Source organism: Budorcas taxicolor, chromosome 18, assembly GCF_023091745.1.
Source record: "Budorcas taxicolor isolate Tak-1 chromosome 18, Takin1.1, whole genome shotgun sequence".
Lineage (NCBI taxonomy): Eukaryota > Metazoa > Chordata > Mammalia > Artiodactyla > Bovidae > Budorcas > Budorcas taxicolor.
This window is the reverse complement of record NC_068927.1, coordinates 44,876,343-44,897,693: the sequence shown is the minus strand read 5'-3', so window position 1 is coordinate 44,897,693 and position 21,351 is coordinate 44,876,343. Positions and strand designations below refer to the sequence as shown.

At 46.8% G+C, this 21,351-nt stretch overlaps 1 protein-coding gene across 1 annotated transcript in view; it reads left to right on the top strand.

Annotated features, from left to right (window-relative positions):
- The window catches only part of RHPN2 (rhophilin Rho GTPase binding protein 2), a 70,227-nt gene that overhangs the window by 48,190 nt on the left and 686 nt on the right, over nt 1-21,351 (top strand). The window contains exons 5-14 of the mRNA XM_052656734.1: nt 3,138-3,215; nt 3,575-3,699; nt 5,734-5,900; nt 8,508-8,695; nt 9,101-9,257; nt 10,962-11,081; nt 12,488-12,682; nt 16,562-16,638; nt 16,930-17,076; nt 17,744-17,899. Of these exons, the coding sequence (XP_052512694.1) occupies nt 3,138-3,215; nt 3,575-3,699; nt 5,734-5,900; nt 8,508-8,695; nt 9,101-9,257; nt 10,962-11,081; nt 12,488-12,682; nt 16,562-16,638; nt 16,930-17,076; nt 17,744-17,899 (1,410 nt within the window). The remainder of the gene's footprint in view (nt 1-3,137; nt 3,216-3,574; nt 3,700-5,733; nt 5,901-8,507; nt 8,696-9,100; nt 9,258-10,961; nt 11,082-12,487; nt 12,683-16,561; nt 16,639-16,929; nt 17,077-17,743; nt 17,900-21,351) is intronic.

The following is a 21,351-nucleotide window of genomic DNA, read 5'->3' as shown; positions in this document are numbered from 1 at the left end:
TGTAGTCCTGGAGAAGCCTTAGAGGAGCTTTGTCTTCCAGATCATCCTCATCATAATGTCTGCTGCTACTGCTAAGTCGCTTCAGTCATGTCCGACTCTGTGCAACCCCGTAGACGGCAGCCCACCAGGCTCCCCTGTCCCTGGGATTCTCCAGGCAAGAATACTGGAGTAGGTTGCCATTTCCTTCTCCAATGCAGGAAAGTGAAAAGGGAAAGGGAAGTCGCTCAGTCGTGTCCGACTCTTCGCAACCCCATGGACTGCAGCCTACCAGGCTCCTCCGTCCATGGGATTTTCCAGGCAAGAGTACTGGAGTGGGGTGCCATTGCCTTCTTGTCACTAGTAACATAGTGACTTCCCTGGTGGCTCAGACAGTAAAGCGTCTGTCTACAATGAGGGAGACCTGGGTTCGATCCCTGGGTTAGGAAGATCCCCTGGAGAAGGAAATGGCAATCCACTCCAGGACTTTTTGCCTGGAAAATCCCATGGACAGAGGAGCCTGGTAGGCTACAGCCCATGGGGTCGCAAAGAGTCGGACGTGACTGAGCGACTTCACTTAGTAACCTAATTGATCATATTTGAAAACCATTTCAAATATACACAGTGTCACTATGTTAGTAGAGGAGCTGATTCCAAACACCAGCACTTAAAGTCATAAAGAAAATCATAGAATCATAAAGCGAACAGAAAAGTTGGCTGAAAATGACACGTGAAAAAACAAAAGGAGCCTTCTGCATCTCCTTGGAACTGGCACAACATCTCAGGATTTATTCTGAGGAACTAATCAGAGATGTGCAGAAGGAGGACTGTCATGATTTATGTGTTTAACAAAGGAGAGTTAAGAATATCATGGTACATATTGGCCAGCACATAGTAGGTACTCTATTTGTTGAATAAATGAATGGCACGTTTGTGCCTTTGGAGGATTATATAACCATTGAAATTTGTGTCGTAGAATACTTTGTGGCATAGGAAAACATTTGATACAGTGCCAGTTCAAGAAAAACAAGAGCAAAGCCAAGTTGTATATTCGTTCAGTACAATCCCATTTTTGTAAGTGGAGGGTGTATGGGTGTGTGTGTAAATATTCACTGAACATATAAAAAGCAGAAGGGACTTTAATGTAGAAGGTGTGTAAAGAGAATACTCACAGCCACTTGGGAAAATGTAATCAGCAATCGCTCCCTTCAACTTTTTGCAGCCAGGTAGAGCCAGCGCTTATGGAGGATGTTGTGCAAAAGCTCATTCTCCACACACATTACTTCTCTTATTTCTTTCCTGTAATACTTAACCATCTTCTAATATATGTTCTGTTGTGCCTATTTCTTTTTTATTTAAAATTAAAAAAAAAAAATTTGGCCACACTACACAGCTTACAGCAGGCAGTGGGGGTTGGGGGCTTCCCAGGTGGCATCAGTGGTAAAGAACCCGCCTGCCAGCGCAGGAGATGTCAGAGACGAGGTTTCAGTCCCTAGGTAGGGAAGAGCCCCTGGAGGAGGAAATGGCAACCCTCTCCAGCATTCTTGCCTGGAGAATCCCTTGGACAGAGGTGCCTGGCGGACTACAGTCCACGGGGTCGAAAGGAGCTGGACACGACTGAGTGACCAGGCAGCAGCACAGCTTATGGGATCTGTTTCCTGACCATTGAACCTGGGCCACTGCAGTGAATCCCAGCCTGTAGACCACCAGGGAACTCTGTATTATGCCTGTTACTTATTGTCTGTGCTCCCTTGTGAGATTATAAGTTCCATGGGGCAAGGTCTTTGTTTTCTTCTCTGAAGTGGCCCCAGCACTGTGTACAGTGCCTGGCACGCTGCCAGTGCTTACCAATGTGTCTTATAAATGAACGAATTCACAGAGCCAGCATCAAACACTGGACCCAGCTGGGGGTCTCACTGGGGTGCTTTGTTCGTGGAAGTGCCCTCACAGAGGTTCCCATCACAGACCCTGAGGTCTCATAACAGTCCCCAGACATGAGTTGCCTTTACCATGTATGAAGTCCCCACTGAAGATGAAGGTCTGAGCCCCTGAATATCTGTGATGTTTGCCAGTGTGATTGAACTCACAGTCACTTATACAAGTCACTTCGCTATGCTGCCAAGGCACTTTAATTTTAAAAAAATATTTATTTATTTATTTGGCTGCCCCAGGTCTCAGTTGTGGCACGGGGGGAGGGTGGGTCTTCAATCTTCACTGTGGCCGATCTTTCAGATCGTCAGCTGCGACATGTAGGATCGTTAGTTGTAGCATCTGAATTCTTAGTTGCTGCTTGTGGGATCTTTAGTTATACCATGTGGCATCTAGTTCCCCGAGCAAGGATGGAACCGTGACCTCTGCCTTGGCAGCTCGGAGTCTTGGCCACTGGACCACAGGGAAGTCCCCTGCCAAGATGTTTTTAAATAGAAAACAACTTCGCTTTTAACTGGGCTTCCTTTATAGCTTAGTTGGTAAAGAATCCACCTGCAATGCAGGAGACCCCAGTTCCATTCCTGGTTCCGGAAGATCTGCTGGAGAAGGGATAGGATGTCCACTCCAGTATTCTTGGGCTTCCCTTGTGGCTCAGCTGGTGAAGAATCTGCCTGCAATGTGGGAGACATGAGTTTGATCCCTGGGTTGGGAAGATTTCCTGGAGAAGGGAAAGGCTACCCACTTCCATGGGGTTGCAAAGAGTTGTACATCACTGAGCGACTTTCACTTTTACTTTTTTCCCCTTTAACTGAGACAGCAAAAGCAAAAGAATTTAAATATACTTAAACAAAACTAAGAATATAAATCCCACCACTTAGAAAATCACTGTAGTGTACACGTTCCCATAAATTTTTATGAATTCTACCTGCATTTTTATGGGTTTCCCAGGCGGCGCTAGGGTAAAGAACCCTCCTGCCAGTGCAGTAGATTAAAGAGACGTGGGTTCAATCCCTGGGTTGGGAAGATCCCCTGGAGAAGGGCATGGCAACCCACCCCAGTATTCTTGCCTGGAGAATCCCTTGGACAGAGGAACCTGGCAGGCTACAGTCCATGGGGTCACAAAGAGTCAGACACGACTGAATTGACTTAGCATACATGCGTACCGTAGATGCTACTATTTTACCTGTTTCTGGTTTTGAGTCCGACCTTACAGCATCTCATTTTTCTTGCAGGATTTTATTCTGGAACATTACAGTGAAGATAGCTACCTCTATGAAAATGAAATAGCAGATCTCATGGATCTCAGACAAGTACGTTTCCATGTGCAGCGGGATGGAGAGGAGGCTGGCTGTGATTAGAGGCTGTCCAGTCTTCTGATGATCCCACTGTTGCACATGCAGTCTTGTAGAATCAATGGTGGTCGGGGATGTTAGGGAGGGGCTGTCGGAAACATCCATTCATCTTGCCACAAAAGAAGACCACAGAGGAGATAGACATGCATGTCTGGGGCTGGGTCCCAGGACTCATGAGTTCCTCCCAGCTCTCCTAGAGTTCATGATACCAGCAGCAGGGCCCAGGTTCCAGAGAAACTGTGTGTGAGCAACTTCCTGGCCCGTCCATCTGCTCTCTGTTCACCCACTCACCCCTGTGGTGGTTCCTGTCCTTTCAGGCCTGTCGGACGCCCAGCCGAAATGAGGCGGGAGTAGAGCTGCTGATGAGTTACTTCCTGCAGCTGGGGTTTGTCGAGAGCCGATTCTTCCCACCCACCCGACAGATGGGGATCCTGTTTACCTGGTAGGTGCCTGAGCTGGGGCTTTCTATCTCCAGCCACACTGGGGAGCCTCAGCCCCACACAAGGCTCCTCTGCACTGCAGCCCCCTCCTTCTAGTTGTCCCATGAACGAAGGGGAACCTGGAGATGTGTGGATAAGCCAGTGTTTGTTTATGAAGGGGATCCACAGGGAGAAGGCTCCGACAGACAGTGGCTTCTTCCTTCTCAGAGCAAGTGAGCCGAGGAGAGGAGGCGTGTGTGTGTGTATGTGTGTGTGTTTGTATGTGTGTGCACTTTATCGTGAGGGAAACCCCAGGGCTCCGAGGTAGAACTGACAAGAAGCAAGATTCTTGTCTCAGATGGGATGGTGGTGGGAATCAAGTTTTCTCCCAGTGACCAGTGCAGCAAACAGAAGTAGATCAGATCTATTAAAAACTGAAGCAGAATCTTTGATTCTTCCCCAGAGTTGGTACTTTTGATTAGTGCTGTCGAAATATCTTGGAGATGCTATACCTCTTCTTTGAGTTGCTTAGGAGTATGTGCGTGCTTAGTCACTTCAGTCTTGTCCGATTTTTTTGTGACCCTGTGGACTGTAGTCCGCCAGTCTCCTCTGTCCATGAGATTTCCCAGGCAAGAATACTGGAGTGAGTAGCTACTCCTTTCTCCAGGGGATCTTCCTCACCCAGGGCATTACAGGTGAATTCTTTACCATCTGAGCCGCCACGGAAGCCCAAGGAGTATGTGAAATGAAAGTGAATCCTAGTAGCTGAGAAGCATATTCAGAGTTAAATTTCACCACAGCAGATGGCTCTTGATGCTTGCTTTTGAAAGGAAGGGCAGATGACTTTTCCTAAAGGTGTGTTAGCTGCTGGCACATGAGTGAAAACCCCAAATGTGACTTTTTAGTGCTGAATTAGGGAGAAGCTCCATATCTATACTCTGGTCAATGTATGAACTTTAAAACATATCCTGAGTCTTTAAGGCCTCAGGAAGAATTATGAGGGGTTAGTAATTGCTACGTTTCATGTAGGAGCAGCCTTATTTTTTTAAAAAATACATTTTATTTTTTAGAGCAGTTTCAGGTTCATAGTAAAACTGAAAGGAAGGTACACAGAATTCTCATATACCTGCTGCTCCTGCACACCCAGCACCTCCTCCGCTGTCAACATCCACCGCCAGAGTGTTAAATTTGTTATAGCTGATGTTCTTACATTGGCTGCCCATCACCCAACACCCACTGTCTACAGTTCCTGTTGGTGGTGTACCTTCCATGGGTTTTTGGACAAATGATCAATGACACATGTGGGCTTCCCAGATCGCTCGGTGGTAAAGAATCCCCCTGCCAATGTAGGAGTGGGTTCGATCTCCAGGTTGGGAAGATCCCCTGGAGAAGGAAATGGCAACCCACTCTAGTATTCTCCCCTGGGAAATCCCATGGACAGAGGAGCCTATTGGGCTACAGACCATGGGGTTGCAAAAGAGTCAGACATCACTTAGTGGCTAAACAGCAGTGACATGCATCCATGTCATAGTATCACACAGAATAGTTTCATTACCCTGCAATCTTCTGCTCTCCACCTAGGCATCCCCAGCCCTTGTCAGTCCCCAACCCTAGCAACCACTGATTCTTTTTATCTCTATTGTTCTATCTTTTCCAGAATGTCATATAGTTGGAATCATACAGTATGTAGCCTTTCCGGATCGGCTTCTTTCACTTAGTCACATGCACTTACGGTTTCTTGTGTCTTTTTATGCCTTGATAGTTCATTTCTTATATATTTTTTTAAGTGTTGCATAGTTTTCCACTGTATGGCTGTACCACAGTTTGTGTGTCCATTCACCCACGGAAGGACATCCTGGTTGAGAAGCAGCCCTGCTTCTGTTTGTGCTTGTGGGCATCCTAACAGTATGAGCAGCCCATTGTCTTGCTTGAGATAAAAGCCTCATTGCATGTGCATCTTTGAGTTTTATTCAAGAAATGTTTTGTCCATTTTTACTCCCAAACGGCACTCACTAGCCAAGGGATTCATATTCTCAGAAGATGTTTCTTTTAAATAGGTATGACTCTCTCACCGGGGTTCCGGTCAGCCAACAGAACTTGCTGCTGGAGAAGGCCAGCATCCTGTTTAACATCGGAGCCCTCTATACACAGATCGGCACCCGGTGCAATCGACAGACAGAAGCTGGGCTGGAGAGCACGGTGGATGCCTTTCAGAGAGCTGCAGGTATGTCTCCAAGGGGGCGCTGCCGCTGAGATAGAGCTCTGGCTCTGCCGGGTGGCCCTGGTACCTGAGCTGAAGGGGGTCTGTGGATCCTCCCCAGGCCCACACTTGGCCTCAGAAGCCTGAAAGGGCCCAGCCAGCTTCTGGAGCTGGTGGCTCTTCCCATCAGGAAAATTGTTTCCTGGCTCAAACCGGGTCGTCTCCGCCTGATTGTGGCTCATGTACACAGTGGTTAATGATTAATCTTTTCCGAATGAGTGGCCCCACGGATGGCAGTGGATGAACCGTGCCTTTGAATACAGTTTTGAAGAAGAGAATAAGTTTTCTCAAGCGGTGACAATCTAGGCTTTTTCTTTTTCCTTTCATCCGGCAGTGTGCCTCATCAGTGAGTGTTACCATCTGTGCCTTTGTTATGAGAATTCTGAGAAGCTTGCTCACCCATAGTTGCTCTTCTTGGCTCCCTGCTAAGTGGCACTTAGCACCAACCTATAGAGGAGCAGGGGGTGGTTGGCAGCCCATGGGTGCAGTGGGTAGGCCTGCCTCATGGGTGCTCCAGGGTCCTGGCTGACTCCCCTCTAGCTGTGTCCTGCGGAGTTGGCATAGAGATTGTAGGCAGAAGTGGCCACAATGCTGACCACCGTGTGATGCCCCGAGCTGGCTCCATAATAAGTTTCTTTCTGTGCTGGTCCTTGTCACTCTACTTTGGGGTGTTACCCCTGGCAGAAAATTTTGGGGGTTATCTCACTTTCCTCTGCAAGGCTGTGAAGAACCTTGGCTTTGCCGTTTGGGCTGGTCATGATATTGTTTGGTTAAAGTGATAGATCCCTTGGGAGAAAGCACCATACTGAAATTTCATGTGGGAGTCGAATTTTTTCACTGTAAATCCTTTTCTGGGCTCATCTTTCTTTCTGAAGAATCTGAAGCAGGTATGCCTGTCTCTGAGATTCCAGAGATGTGGACAAAATGAAGCTTGAGAACAAAGTGAGAGTGGACCCCAGAGAGCCTGCAGCCGTGGCCTTCCTCCTGCAGGGCAGCTTGTGCTTTGCAGCAAAACCAGAGGAACCAGTCAGATGGGATTTTGCCAGGAGGTTTTATTTCAGCTCTAGGTTGCTTTGCCAGTTAATGCTGTGACACTTTTCTAACACATAAGAAAGTCAGCTGAGGGCTATAGCATGAAAATTTCCACTAGAGTGACTGAGCTGATCTTCCCTGAGGTCCTGGAGAAAAGCCTTGAATTTCTGAATGACCCAGAGGTTAAGAGTGAGCATGAACCCCTGCAAGCCCTTTAGTCATTCTGTCTTCCTTCACTTCCCTCAAATGCCTAGTCACGTATGGAATTTCTTACAATGGTCCAGGTGAGACAGGAATGGACAGGGAGCAGGCTGGTTTCCTTGCTTGATACAGATTTAAATGTTTTTGAAGAGAACTGGAAAACAAAAGTCTTCTTACTGGTAAAACATACATAACAAAATTACAATTGTAACCATTTTTAGGAGTAGTTTGTTAGTATCAAGTACAGCCACATTGTTGTGCAACTGTCTATCACCAGAACATGTTTTAATCTCCCCAAAGGGAAACTCTGTCCCATTAAACAATAACTCCATTCCCTCCTCCCTCCAGCCCATGTGTGTCTATGAATTTGACTATTCCAGATACCTCAGCTCAGTATGATGGACCTCCTTCACGTAGCATGATGTCTTCATCCATGTTGTACCATGTGTCAGAACTGACTTCTTTTTTTAAAAAAAAAGATTGATTCATTTATTTTTGGCTGTGCTGAGTCTTCATTGTTGTGTGGGCTTTCCTCCAGTTGTGGTGAGCGGGGGGTGGGGATGGGGGGCTACTCTGGTTGCCAAGCAACGCCTTTTCGTTGCAGTGGCTTCTCTCATTGCAGAGCATAGGATCTGGGGCACGTGGGCTTCAGTAGTTGCAGCATGTGAGCTCAGTAGTTGTGGTTCCTGGGCTCTAGAGCACAGTCTCAGTAATTGTGGTGCAGGGGCTTAGTTGCTTAGCAGCATGTGGGACCTCCCCAGACCAGAGATCAAACCCACGTCTCCTGCATTGGCAGGCAGATGCTTTACCACCGAGCCACCAGGGAAGCCCTTGCCTTTAAATATATATATATTTATTTTATTTATTTGGCTGCTCCAGGTCTTAGTTGCAGCACAAGGGATCTTTGATCTTAGTTACGGCGTGTGGGATGTAGTTCCCTGACCAGGGATTGAACTGGGAGTAAGAAGTCTTAGCCACTGGGTCACCAGGGAAGTCCCAAGGCTGAAAATACTCCATTGTATGTATAGACCACACTTGATTTATCCTCGTATCGCAAATGTCGATGGACATTTGAGTTTCTACCTTTTGGTTACTAGGAATAATGCCGTCATGAGCATTCTTGTATAAATATCAGTTTAAGTCACTGCTTTCAATTCTGTGGGGTTATACCCAGGAGTGGAATTGCAGGTTTTCATGGTAATTGAGAATCAGAGTTTTCTAAAGATGCTTTGGGACACTAGTTTCATATTTTTGCTTCATCATTTTTTATATTCTTGAGCAGCATGGTGAAATAAACAGGCTATTCCTAACTAATGCTCAAAACAATTCCAATTGCAGGGGTTTTAAACTACCTGAAGGAGACGTTTACTCACACTCCAAGCTACGACATGAGCCCCGCCATGCTCAGTGTGCTGGTCAAAATGATGCTGGCACAAGCCCAAGAAAGCACGCTTGAGAAGGTCTGCCTCCCTGGGCTCCGGAACGAGTTCTTCCTCCTGGTGAAGGTGGCTCAGGAAGCGGCCAAGGTGAGCCTTGCTGTTTCCCCTGACTTCCGGGGCGAGCAGGGTGCGTTGGTGTGGGCCCCCTGGAGGCGGCAGGGGCTTCCCACGGCAGCTTGCCCGTGACCTGGGCAGCACACCCGCCCTGGCCGGCCAGAGCACTGGCTTGCCTTTTGTTGGCAAGTTGGTGTTTCAGATATGGATCACTGATTCCATCTGCAGCTGAGCCTAAAGACCAGCATAACGACGGTGGCCCAGTCTCCCTGTCAACTCTGACACTGACAACACTGAGAGCCCTTGGAATAGCTCCCAGACTGTGGAGCGGCCTCTGGCAGGGGCCGCCACAGAGAAGAAAGGGCTCTTGTTCTGCAGCCCGGATACGTGAGGGCCCCTGTGCCAGGCTCCTCATTCCCAGCGCTCCTGCCGTTCTAGGTGGGAGAGGTCTATCGGCAGCTGCACGCAGCCATGAACCAGGAGCCGGTGAAGGAGAACATCCCGTACTCCTGGGCCAGCTTGGCCTGCGTGAAGGCCCACCACTATGAAGCCCTGGCCCACTACTTCACAGCCACCCTGCTCATCGACCACCAGCGTAAGGGTTGCAGGCTTGCTGCCTCTGGGTGACACTGAGCTGAGCGAGAGCTTTCTGCTGGCCTGAGAGATGCTCAACAGCCTGGGGGCAGAGGGTGGGGGTTACACGTGGGCCCAGGCAGCTGTCACACAGGGTGGGATTAGGGGTGATGTGTTACTGCTGTGGGAGGGGGAGGGGGTAGCATTTCTTCTGCCTGGGGTGGAGCTGACAGCTTCATGGAGATATTTCACCTGGAATCTAGGACCAGGACTAGATCAGGGAGATACCTCAAACACAAAATCTAAGGGGATGCCCTTAGATTTTGAACTCAGTAATTGAGATAATGTTTTAACATGTAATTGTAGATGAATCAAAACTGAGGCAAAAATCCACGGTGATTAAAATTTAAAAGAAGACACCTTAAAACTTTAAATGAAGACACCGGTTGGGACTTCCTTGGCAGTCCAGTGGTTAAGACTCCGTGCTTCCACTTCATGAAGCATGGGTTTGATCCCTGGTCAGGGAATTAAGACCCCACATGCTGTGTGGTGTGGTCAAAAACAAATTAATAAAAGAAAATGAAGATGCAGATAATAACAGTGGTATGCTGAGGCACACTGGAGCATGAAACAAAGGAAATTTGATGTTCATCATGAATATTTTTGCATTAATTTTGATACTTAGAAAATTGTATTAAACTATCATATATATCTTGGTGGCTGGGTTTAGAGCACCTGCTTAAAATTTCAGCCTGGGGTGAATGCCTCACTCTCCTCCCCCTAGTCTTGGCTTTGATCTGAGGTTGTAGGTGGGAAAGGGACTTTCATTGCAATTCATGCTCATCAAGGCTCCCCTCCAAGTAATGGAAAGGCCATCCTCTGGGGCCAGACTTCCTGGGTTCATATCTCAGCTCTGTCATTTACTAGCTAGGTGATCTTGGGCAAGTTACTTAGCTGCTCTGTGCCTCAGTTTTCTCAACTATAAAACGGGAATATGAAGAGATCCTATCTCATAAGCTGTTGTGAAAACTAAGTGCCTCTGTGCAAAGCTATATAATGCTCCATATATGGAAGGCTCTCTGTGTTAGCTGCTCCTGCTGGGATGATTATAGTCTTTTGAGCGGGACTGGTCGGGTGAACCAATAGGAATGCTCAATGCTTCAGTCACTGAGGTAGGAAGACAAATGGGGCAGAGGTTGGAGTCCTTGGTATAGTCAGGAGGCTCCTCTGAGGCAGGCATGGCCATCTGAGTTAGCCTGGGGACTCTGAGGGGGACTTTTCCAGTGGAATGAGGAAGGAGAGGACAGCTAGAGTGAGAACAGGATCTGACTGGGTCCTGGAACGGAGGCTGTTGAGGTAGCAGTGGGTGGTTTGGTGAGGTTAGGAATGGACATATACCAGGGAGGGTGCAGGCAGGGAGGCCCTCAGAGGTTTAAGGCAGGGCTGTGCTTGGAGGTTCGTGAGATGGGTGACTGGGAGGAGATAGAGATCTGGGGCTTGGAGCCAAATCATGAGCCCCTAGAGTGAGACTGGGCCCCCTGCACAAAGACCTTGGGCTGGATTGCCTGGGTGTGGCCAGGGGTGGAAAGGAGACCTATTATCCCAAGGGCCTTGTGAAGCTGGGGATGTAGTTGAAAGCGGGATTTCTCTGTGGGTCTGTGGAGCCGTGTATAAAGGCTGCACCACGGTCATGAAAAAAGGATCTCTCTTGCGGTTCCTGTTGCAGTGAAGCCTGGTGAAGATGAGGACCACCAGGAGAAGTGCCTGTCCCAGCTCTACAGCCACATGCCAGAGGGACTGACACCCTTGGGCACCCTGAAGAATGTTGATCAGCGCCAACTACTGGGTGCGTGTTGGCTCTCCTGCTCCCTTCCTCCCTTGTGTCCTGTCTGACCCATCCAGCTGCTCCCACTCACTGACAACCCCAGACAGGTTGCCAGGGAAGGGCCTGGGGAGTAGATCTTCTGAGTCATTGTGGCCACTCTGGATTCAGAAACCAGGAGGCATAGTCCTTTAGCCTCAGCGGGCTTCCAGAGTTGTGTTCTCATGGGTTCTGTGTGCGCCCAGCTCTCCCACAGTGGAGCCAGAGCTTTGGCAGTCTTCCAGCTCCCTAGTGGTCCAGGGAATGGTCCTTGGTCATCCTATTCTGGAAGCACGCGTTTCATAGGCCACACGTAAGAGCCGAGAATGAATTGTCCTAGTTTGGTCCCTAACAGATCTCAGAGCAAGTCTTCTGTGTCCAAATCTGAGTTCTTCCACCACTCAAGCTTGCCCCCCATCCCGCACATGCACTTTCCCCATCTCGGTGATGGTGCCTCCATCTTTCTAGGTTTGCAGGCCAGAAACCTAGGACTCACTCTTCACCTTCATCTTCCTTTCTCATCCATCTTTGGTTAGCAAATCTTGTTGACTCTACCTAGAAAAATATCCCAAACCTGATCACTTCTTACCTACTACCCTGGTCTAAGCCATGCTTACGTGGTGCCTGCTTAATAGATATTAACTCGCTTAAACCTCACCCAACCCTATGAGATAGATGTGGTATGATACCCAGTTTTCATTTGAGGAGAGAGAGGTCCAGAGAGGTCACACAGCTTGCCCAGCTTTTTACCAGGAGCCCTCGTGCTCCCTTCTCACCCAGAGAGTGATAGGAGTCTTCACCTGCGCTCTCTGGCCTCATTCTCCATCCTTCTCTGCAGCCTTCACTCTCCCCAGCGAAACTTCAAGCCCCTTGTTGTCCTTAAACATTCAGGCATGCTCCTGTCCCAGGGCCTTTGCACTTGCTGCTCTTCTTCTACAAATGCTTCGGGGCTCTACTTAAGTTTAAGGCCTTCCTAAAAGGCCTTTTCTGATCACACATCATAGAATGGCGACTCCTCATTCCCCATCTTCTCAATTACTACATCTGCCTATTATTTTTGTTTCTGCTTTATTTTTCTCCAGAACCTTAATGCCGCATGACCCATTGTACATTTCTTTGCTTGTTATTTTAACTCAGTGAATATAGAGGCTAGCTTTTGCTTCATCTCTAATGCCTAGAACATTTGGTAAATGTCCGCTGAAAGATAGTTCTAGAGACACAAGTGAGCATACTGCACACACAGTTCAGAGGGACTGAAGCCTTCCAGGCAGATCCTTCTGGAAAGAGAATGTCCACCTTTCTGGGCAGATCTTTGGGCACTCAGGCTCTCCATGAAGTACTCACGTTGCATTTGTTACACGTGACCGGTGGTGTTGATTTTCTATGGGCAGGGAAATCCCATCTGTGCCGAGCTGTTACCCACCACGAGGAGTCCATGAGGGAGGCCAGCCTGTGCAAGAAGCTCCGCAACATCGAGGTGCTGCAGGAGGTGCTGTCCGCGGCGCGCCAGCGGTCCCAGCTTAAGTACTCTCAGCTCCGGGAGGACGATGACCTCCTGAACTTGACGGATGCTCCCGACATCGTCTGTGAGTGGCGTGGGTGCCAGTGCAGAGTGCGCTGCATGAGAGGCAGGGCTGCTCAAGTGCTCCTCTTGCCCTGGAGTCCTTACCTTCTCACTCTTAGATCTGGGGCCTCCTTTATGGTCTTTTTTGACCCTTTAGTGACAGCTGACCCCCTCCTGCTCCTCATATCGCCACCTGTGATGTCAGGGTCCTGCCACCTTGGTTGTGCTCCGACTTTCCTTCCCACTCTTCGCTGACTGCCTTGCCCAATCCTGGTCTCCCCTCTTGGCATCCTTGAGGGTCTCCTCTCCCTGGTTCCTTCCTTTAGATTCCTTTCCTTGAAGTCTCATGACCTCCTCTGGGGTTGTAGCTATTACTGATAGTCAGGAGACCCCAGGAACTGCCTTTTACCTTGACATTTTCCCTATGCTCCGTACCCACCCACATACCACTATTTTAATGGAACTCTGCACTTTGCTATCTGTCTGTTACCTCTGACTGCATGATTTGAAAGCCACCTGCATCCTTATTCCTCCTCCGAGGCTTGATCTTGGAAGGTGTTTCATTGATCTGTGTGTCTGTTTTTGTGCCCAGGGTATACTCTTTTGATTACTGTAACTTCATACTATAATTGATATCAAGGAGCATGATTTCATGCTGGAGCTCTAGCTTTGTTGTTTTATCTCAGGATTGTTTTGGCTATTTGGGATCTTTTTTGATTCTATACAAATTTTAGAATTATTTGTTCTAGTTCTGTTAAATATGCCATTGGATTTTTGATAGTGATTGCATTGAATCAGTAGATTGCTTTGGATATTATAACAATATCCAAATGTGTATGTGTATATATATATATATAAAACAATTGGACATTTTAACAATATAACTTCTCTAGTCTACAGACATGGAATATCTTTCCATTTATTTGTGTTTTCTTCAGTTTCTTTAACAGTGTCTTATAGTTTGCAGTATAGAGATCTTTCACTTCCTTGGGTAAATTTATCTCTATGTATTTTATTATTTTTGATATAATTGTAAATTAGATTGCTTTCTTAATTTCTCTTCCTGATTGTTATTTGTGAATAGATATACTGGATTTGTTTATATAATGGATTTCTGTTTATTGATTTCGTATCCTGCAACTTTACTGAATTCATTCATTAGTTCAAATATAGTCCATGGGTTTGCACAGAGTCAGATATGACTTAGCTACTGAACAACAATTAGGGTTCTCTGTTTGTAGTAGTATGTCATCTGCTCATGGTGACAGTTTTACTCCTTTCTGATTTGGATGCCTAATTTTTTTTTCCGTGTCTAATTGCTATGGCTAGGACTTCCAGTACCATGTAAAATAAAAGTTGTAAGAGTGGGCATCCCTGTCTTGTTCCTCATCTTAGAGGAGAATTTTTCAAGGCTTGTCATATGTGGCCTTTATTATGTTGAGGCTTGTTCCCTCTATACCCACTTTGTTGAGGTTATTTTTTTTCTAATCATAAATAGATGCTGATGAGTTTGTTTCCGATTCCACATATAAATGAGATCTTGTACCACCAGCACTTTCTAAGCATCTCTAAGGTGTTGAGCACTGTCTTGAGTTTAGAAATATGGAAATAAATTGGTTAGTTGCTGCAGCCCTTGGGGAGGTAGTGGTCAGTTCTGCCCTGAAGTGCAGGAGTTGGGAGGTGGACGGTTGCCTGAAGAGGTGACCTTTCAGTTAAAAATGACTAGACTCTTTCCAGGAGTTAGAAGAAAGGGAGTGAAGTAGCCCAATTGAGGGAACCCCCCTTTGCCCCAAGCCCCCTCCCACCCCACTCCCTACACCTCTGTCCCCAGTCTCTGAAGTTCCACCCCATTTTCAGGGACAAGCTTCTCGAGATAGAACCCTTTTCAAGCTAGAATCCTGAGTTTGTCAGTAGTAAAGTTGGCTAATGTCTGTTGAGGATTTGAGATCTGCCAAGGAGTTGGTGATGGACAGGGAAGCCAGGTGTGCTGTGGTCCATGGGGTCGCAAAGAGTCAGACACGACTGAGTGACTGAACTGAACTGAACTGAACTGAGGAACAACATTAAGCCTCAGATGTATATAGAATTTCATTCTACTCGTTCTCACCCTTATCTTAAAGATGAGGCAATGCAGGCTTAGAGGGATCAAAGTCTTTGCTCCAGATGACCAAGATGGTTGGTGGAAACAAGAATGCACTCAAGAATTCTCCTTTATGGACACAGGCTACTTCCTTGGCAACCTTGTCCATGCAGTGCGGTCTGTGGCTACAAAGTAGAGACAACCTCCATAGGAGGGAGACGCACAGCTCCTGGTGAGGTTTTCTGGGGGTGGTAGCACCAGTCTTGTAGTAGATGAGCAGCCTGCCTGAGCCCCATGCTGTGTGAAACAGTTAGAAAGAAACCACAGGGTCATCCTGTGAATACAGAGGTTCAGCTTTCTTGGCATTGCCAGTCTTCTTCCCCAGATTTTCTTTTTTTTATAAATTGTTTTTCATGTATTCTTAGCCTGCACACTGACTAGCCTTGTGGGAAGGGTTGGCTTGTTGTTGTTCAGTTGCTAAGTTGTATCCAGCTCTTTGTGACCCCATGGACTCAGCATGCCAGGCTTCCCTGTTCTTCACTATCTCCCTGAGTTTGCTCAAACTCATGTCCATTGAGTCAGTGATGTCATTCATCTCATCCTCTGTCACTCCCGTCTGCTCTTGCCTCAGTCTTTCCCAGCATCAGGGTCTTTTCTAATGAGTCATCTCTTCGCATCAGATGGCCAAAAGTGTTGAAGCTTCAACTTCAGCATCAGTTCTTCCAATGAATATTCAGGATTGATTTCCTTTAGGATTGAATGGTTTGATCCCCTTGCAGTCCAAGGGACTCTCAAGAGTCTTCTCTAGCATCACAGTTCAGAAGCATCAATTCTTCAGTGCTCAGCCTTGGTCCAAGTCTATGGTGCTTAGACATCCAAATCTTATGGTCCAACTCTCACATGTGTACACGACTACTGAAGAAACCATAGCTTTGACTGTACGGACCTTTGTCGCAAAGTAACGCCTCTGCTTTTTAATATGCTCTCTAGGTGTCATAGCTCTTCTTCCAAGGAGCGAGCGTCTTTTAATTTCATGGCTGCAGTGCCATGAGGATGATGGCGGAGCTATTTAGCTATTGATGCGCGTGATTTGGCAAACCCACTTCTCACTGTGAAATCCTCACGTTGCATGTTAATAATGAAAAGGGGAAGCACGTCTTGCCCAAAACTTAAGTGTTGAAAGCATGGTATTTCCCCAACAGCCACACCTGAAATGTAAGTTACTTCTCAGTAGGATTTTATGAGTATCAGAGGATGTCCACTAGAACAGGGGTCCCTAGCCCCTGGGCCTCAGACCGGTACCAGGCTATGGCCTGTTAGGAAACAAGCCTCCCAGCAAGAGGTGAGCAGGGGGCGAGCCAGCAAAGTCTTACCTGTATTTATAGCCGCTCCCCATTGCTTGCATTACCGCCTGAGCTCCATCTCCTGTCAGATCAGCCACAACATTAAATTCTTGTAGGAGCATGAATCCTAACCCTAAAGTCAAGGCAGAGTATCCTGAAATTGCCATAAAATAGAAATAAAGTGCCCAATAAATGTAATGCACTTGAATCATCCTGAAACCATCTCTGCCCCCTGATCCATGGAAAAATTGTCTTCCACAAAATGGGTCCCTAGGGCCAAAAAGGCTGGGGACTGCTGCACTAGAATGCAAATAAGCTCCCTTGAAGGCAGGGAATTTGTCTTATATCACTATCTGTCCCAGCTCCAGAGTGGGGTATAGCTCATAGTAGATACCCAAATGGACTTAGGCCTGAGTTTTCAAAAATAACTTTCAATTACAGAATCACTTATGCTTTTACTTTTAACCTTCTTTTCCAGCTAAAACTGAGCGAGAAGTTGAAATTATACTCCCACAGTTCTCCAAAGTGACAGTAACAGACTTCTTCCAAAAGCTGGTATGTTGAACATTTATTTCATAATGACTTGAGGGGAAGGCTTTTTTATAAGTTGCAAATATGTAGAGATGCTATATAACATAATTTTGTTTTAAATATATCAGTCTTTTAGAGAAAATGGCAATGAACGTTCTTTTATGACTTTGTAGCGCAGATTATTGCAGATGGTATCAGGAGTCTTTTGACCAGGGCTGAATGAAATCTGTAAGGACGACAAGGCATCATTTCCTTTAGCTTTCAAATGCCTGACTCAGCCTTCAGATCCTAACCTAATGATGCTCTGTTCCCAAGGGTCCTTTATCTGTGTTTTCGGCTAACAAGAGATGGACGGCTCCTCGAAGTATTCACTTCACTGCAGAAGAAGGGGACTTGGGGTTCACCCTGAGAGGAAACTCCCCAGTTCAAGTCCACTTCCTGGATCCATACTGCTCTGCTGCGGTAAGCATGGATCCTTCTAGATTGGAAGCAAGACTCACTGGCATCTTTTCAGACAGTCAGTCTGGTAAAGGACAGAGTTAAGTGTTAGTTGCTCAGTCATGTCTGACTCTTTGTGACCTTATGGACTGTAGCCCGCCAGGCTCCCCTGTCATGGGATTCTCCAGGCAAAAATACTGGAGTGGGTAGCCATTCCCCTCACTAAGAGATCTTCCCAACCCAGGGATAGAACCTGGGTCTTCTGCTTTGCAGGCAGATTCTTTACCATCTGAGCTACCAGGATAAAGAGTGCTGTCCACACAAATATACTGGGGTGATTTGATTTAAGGCTCTTCTAAGTAAAAGGCCTGGTTTTATGTGCAAGGCCTTTCATACCTTTCTTGCCCAAATAGAAACAGATTAATTTTTGCCTTTTTTTCTTTTAAATTGGAGTATAATTGCTTTACAATGTTGTGTTAGTTTCTGCTGTACGACAAAATATATCAGCTATTTGTATTCATGTATCCATCTGTCTTGGGCCCCACCTCCTATACCCTCCACACCCACCACAATTCTTGCCTTCTTGAAGTTAACTTATGCAGATAACTATTTTGTTAATGAACTTGGGAACTACTGCAGGGATTTCAGTGAACAGAATGTTGACCTGTATTGAAATCATATATTTTTTTAGGAGGCAGGAACCAAGGAAGGGGATTATATTGTTTCCATTCAAGACGTGGATTGTAAGTGGCTGACGCTGAGTGAGGTTATGAAAATGCTGAAGAGCTTTGGCCAGAATGACATTGAGATGAAGGTCGTGAGCCTCCTGGATGCCACATTGTCCATGGTGAGTACTGATGCCCCCTGGCAGTAAATAGTGATGTGGAGTGAAGTCAGGGTGAGTCCAGCCTCAGAGGTTTTTACCAGGACCCCTGCCGCCTGCCTGCATTTGTAACATGCCACAAATGACTGAGCTCCTAAGTTTGTCATCACTGAGAATGTGTTCAACTTGGGTCAGAGAAATCACTGGAAAGATTTTTTTAAAAAAAATCTTAAAGATAAAAGAACCAATGGATCTATCTTTCTGATTAAATTCTTTTCCATTGCAAAAGTGATACATACTCATGGTTTAAAAATATACATATTCAAATGGTACAGAAGGTGTGTGGCAGATGCTCTTCTCAGGAGTGTTAGCACTTTCCTGTGAGATCTCGGGACGTGTCTGAGCCCGTGCAAGTTCACATGCACAGTTCTATTCTGTGTCCCCAAGGAGGAGGAGCTGTCGCATTCACGGTCTTCTGTACTCGCTGCATTTAATTTTGTACATTGGATACTTCTGTTTAGAACAGTATGCATGTGTTCATCCAGCAACTATTGATTGGGCATCAGTTGTGTGCCAGGCTCTTCCCAGGTGTTGGAGCTCCAGCTGAAATAAGATAAGGTCCTACCCCACAAAGCTGGCACTAAATAAGTAAAGAAGTAGTTGTGATTTTAGTAAGTGCTGTGAAGGAAATAACATGTGTAATGAGCTAGGATGATTGGGGCTGGGAGGGGCCTCTGGGCAGGGCTGCACTGAGGCTTGACTGTCAGGAGGAACCAGCCATGTGAAGAGGTATAAGCAAAGCATATGGGGACTTCCCTAGTGGTCCAGTGGTTAAGACTCTGCACTTCCAATGTAGTAGATGTGGGTTCAATCCCTGGTTGGGGAATTAAGATCCCACATACCACGCAGCATAGCATGCCCACCCTCCCACCCCAAGAAAAAAGAGCATATAGACAGGGGCACCAACAGGTGCAGATACCAGACCCACTGGCAGGACTGAGCTTCACTTGCTAGAGGAACTAAAAGGCCTTTCAGCTGGAGCATCGTGACAAAGGGCCAGCGTGGTGAGAAATGAGGTGGGAGACAGGCAGTGCTTCCTTGGCAGTGAAGGAAGGTTGAAACCTTATGAGATGGGGAATGGTGTGCTCTAATGTTTATTGTAGAAGGCTCTCTTGCTGCCTGGAGGCTGGCCACGTGGCTGCAGAGCGAGCTGGCCGTGGCAGTCACCCAGGCCAGTGATGTTAGCAGCTTTACACTACGGGGTGGAGAGAGGTGGATGTGCCTGTGACTTAACTGGGAGGTTGAGCTGACAAATTTGTAGATGAGTTGTGTAGAAAAGATGGTAGACAAGGGGAGGGCTCCTTGATTTTTGGCTTGAACAAGTGCATCATTTTTCATTATGGGAAATTGGGGCTGGGGGTGAGGAGGGCAGAGGAGAGAAAACACAATTGCTGTGCTGTGAGTGTTTCACTTGCCATGAGACACCCAAGAGACACGTCAAGGTGACGTAGGCAGCTGAGTAGTCACATCTTTAGTTCACGGAAAATGTCAGAGCTAGAAATAAATATTTGAGGATCATCAGCATAGAGTTGATGTTTCAAGCTGTAAGACACTAAATGAAATTACCCTTGAGGGGTTGAGGGCTGAGGACTAAACCTCGAAGAGACACCACAAGCATCTGGGGGTCAGGAAGATCCAGCCATGTGAGGGGGCACATATGGGGGACTTCCCTGGCGGTCCAGTGGTTAAGACTGTGCTTCCAGTCCAGGGGATGCAGGTTCAATCCCTGGTTGGGGGATTAAGATCCCCAAGTAGGAGCGAAAGGGAGTGCAAAGTAGATGTGAAGGTGGGATAAAAAAGGGGCTTCTGAAACCAAGAGAAGAAAATCCTGCAGGAGAGAGTGGTGGTTTGTATTGAACACAGCTAAGAGGTGGAGAACGATGTAAACAGAGCTGTTTGTTGTACCTGGCAGCGGGCAGCGGGGCAAAAGGACACTTTGTTTGGGCCGCACCGCATGGCACGTGGGATCTTAGTTCCCACCAGGGATCAAACCCGTAACCCCTGCAGTGGAAGCGCAGAGTCCTAACCACTGGACCGCCAGGGAAGTCCCCCAGAGGACACTCTTTCATGGGGAAATGGCAACAGAACTCAGACTAGAGAGGGTCAGAGAGTGAATGAGGGTGTGACTCCATTAAGAAATGTTCAGAATAGGCAGATTCACAGAAACAGAATGTAGGTTAGTGCTTACCAGAGGCTGGGGCACCAGGGAATGAGGAGAAGCTGCTGACGGGTACAGAGTGAGTTTCTTTCCCGTTTTTTTGGCCACGCTGTGTGGCTTTTGGGATCATAGTTCCCCAAGAACCCAGGCCACCACAGTGAAAGTGCCAAGTTGCAACAACTAGAGCACCAGGCAAGTCTAATGGGCAGTTTTATATTAATAGAAAAGGAGAGGCGTCTTTATCCAGAGGTGCCGAACTCAGGAGGGATATTTTATCGTGAAGTCCCCTCCTTTCTTGCTGCACCACTCAAACTCCTTTCCTGGATTTATATTATGAACAATGTGCCCAATGGCTTCAGATATATATTGTATGTCTGCTTATACATACAGCCTGATTTCAGTGCCTGGAACAAGGTAGATGGTCAGTAAACATTCTGTGAGCAAAGTAATCTCAGTATTAGGCAAACCTTAGAAGCATGTGATAACTCACATGGAAGTCTTTAGAAAACAAATTCCTTCACATTTCCCATTTGAGTCCTGCACAATCCTAAAAAAGTTAACAGTAGTGTTGAGTGGGCATGGAGTTCACTCGGGGAAGCTGGATAAGTTCTGGAGGTGGGTGGTGGTGATGGCTGCATAGCAGTGTGAGTGTACTTAAGGCCACGAGTGGTTAAAATGGTAAATTTTATGTTTATTTCATCAGTTTAAGAAACTGGAAAAACGTAATCATAACCTTGTTACCATGGATTCTGTTGTCTTTAAAGAGAACGTGCTTAGTCACTCAGTTGTTTGATTCTTTGCAATCCCGTGGACTGTGGCCCACCAGGGTTCTCTATCCGTGGGATTCTCCAGGCAAGAATACTGGCGTGGGTTGCCTTTCCCTTCTCCAGGGGATCTTCCTGACTCAGGGATTGAACCCAAGTCTCCTGTATTGCAGGCGGATTCTTTACCATCTGAGCCGCCAGCCATATCTACTGGTGTGGGCTGAAATCCAGGATACGTTAAGCGAAGAAAGCAGGGTGTAAACCCGTGTACACAGTGTATTCTTAAGGAAAGACAAATGGTGCTGTATACTTGACACATATCAATACCTGTATATGGATGTTATTTCTACAAATGTGACAGATAGTGGTTGCCTCAGTGGACAGGGCTGAAAGGTAGGAGGGACACCTACTGTTCACCTGATGCATTTCAATACTGTTGACCATGAGTGTGTATCACTTTTTCAGATGTAATGACCTTTAAAAGTGAGTAGTGG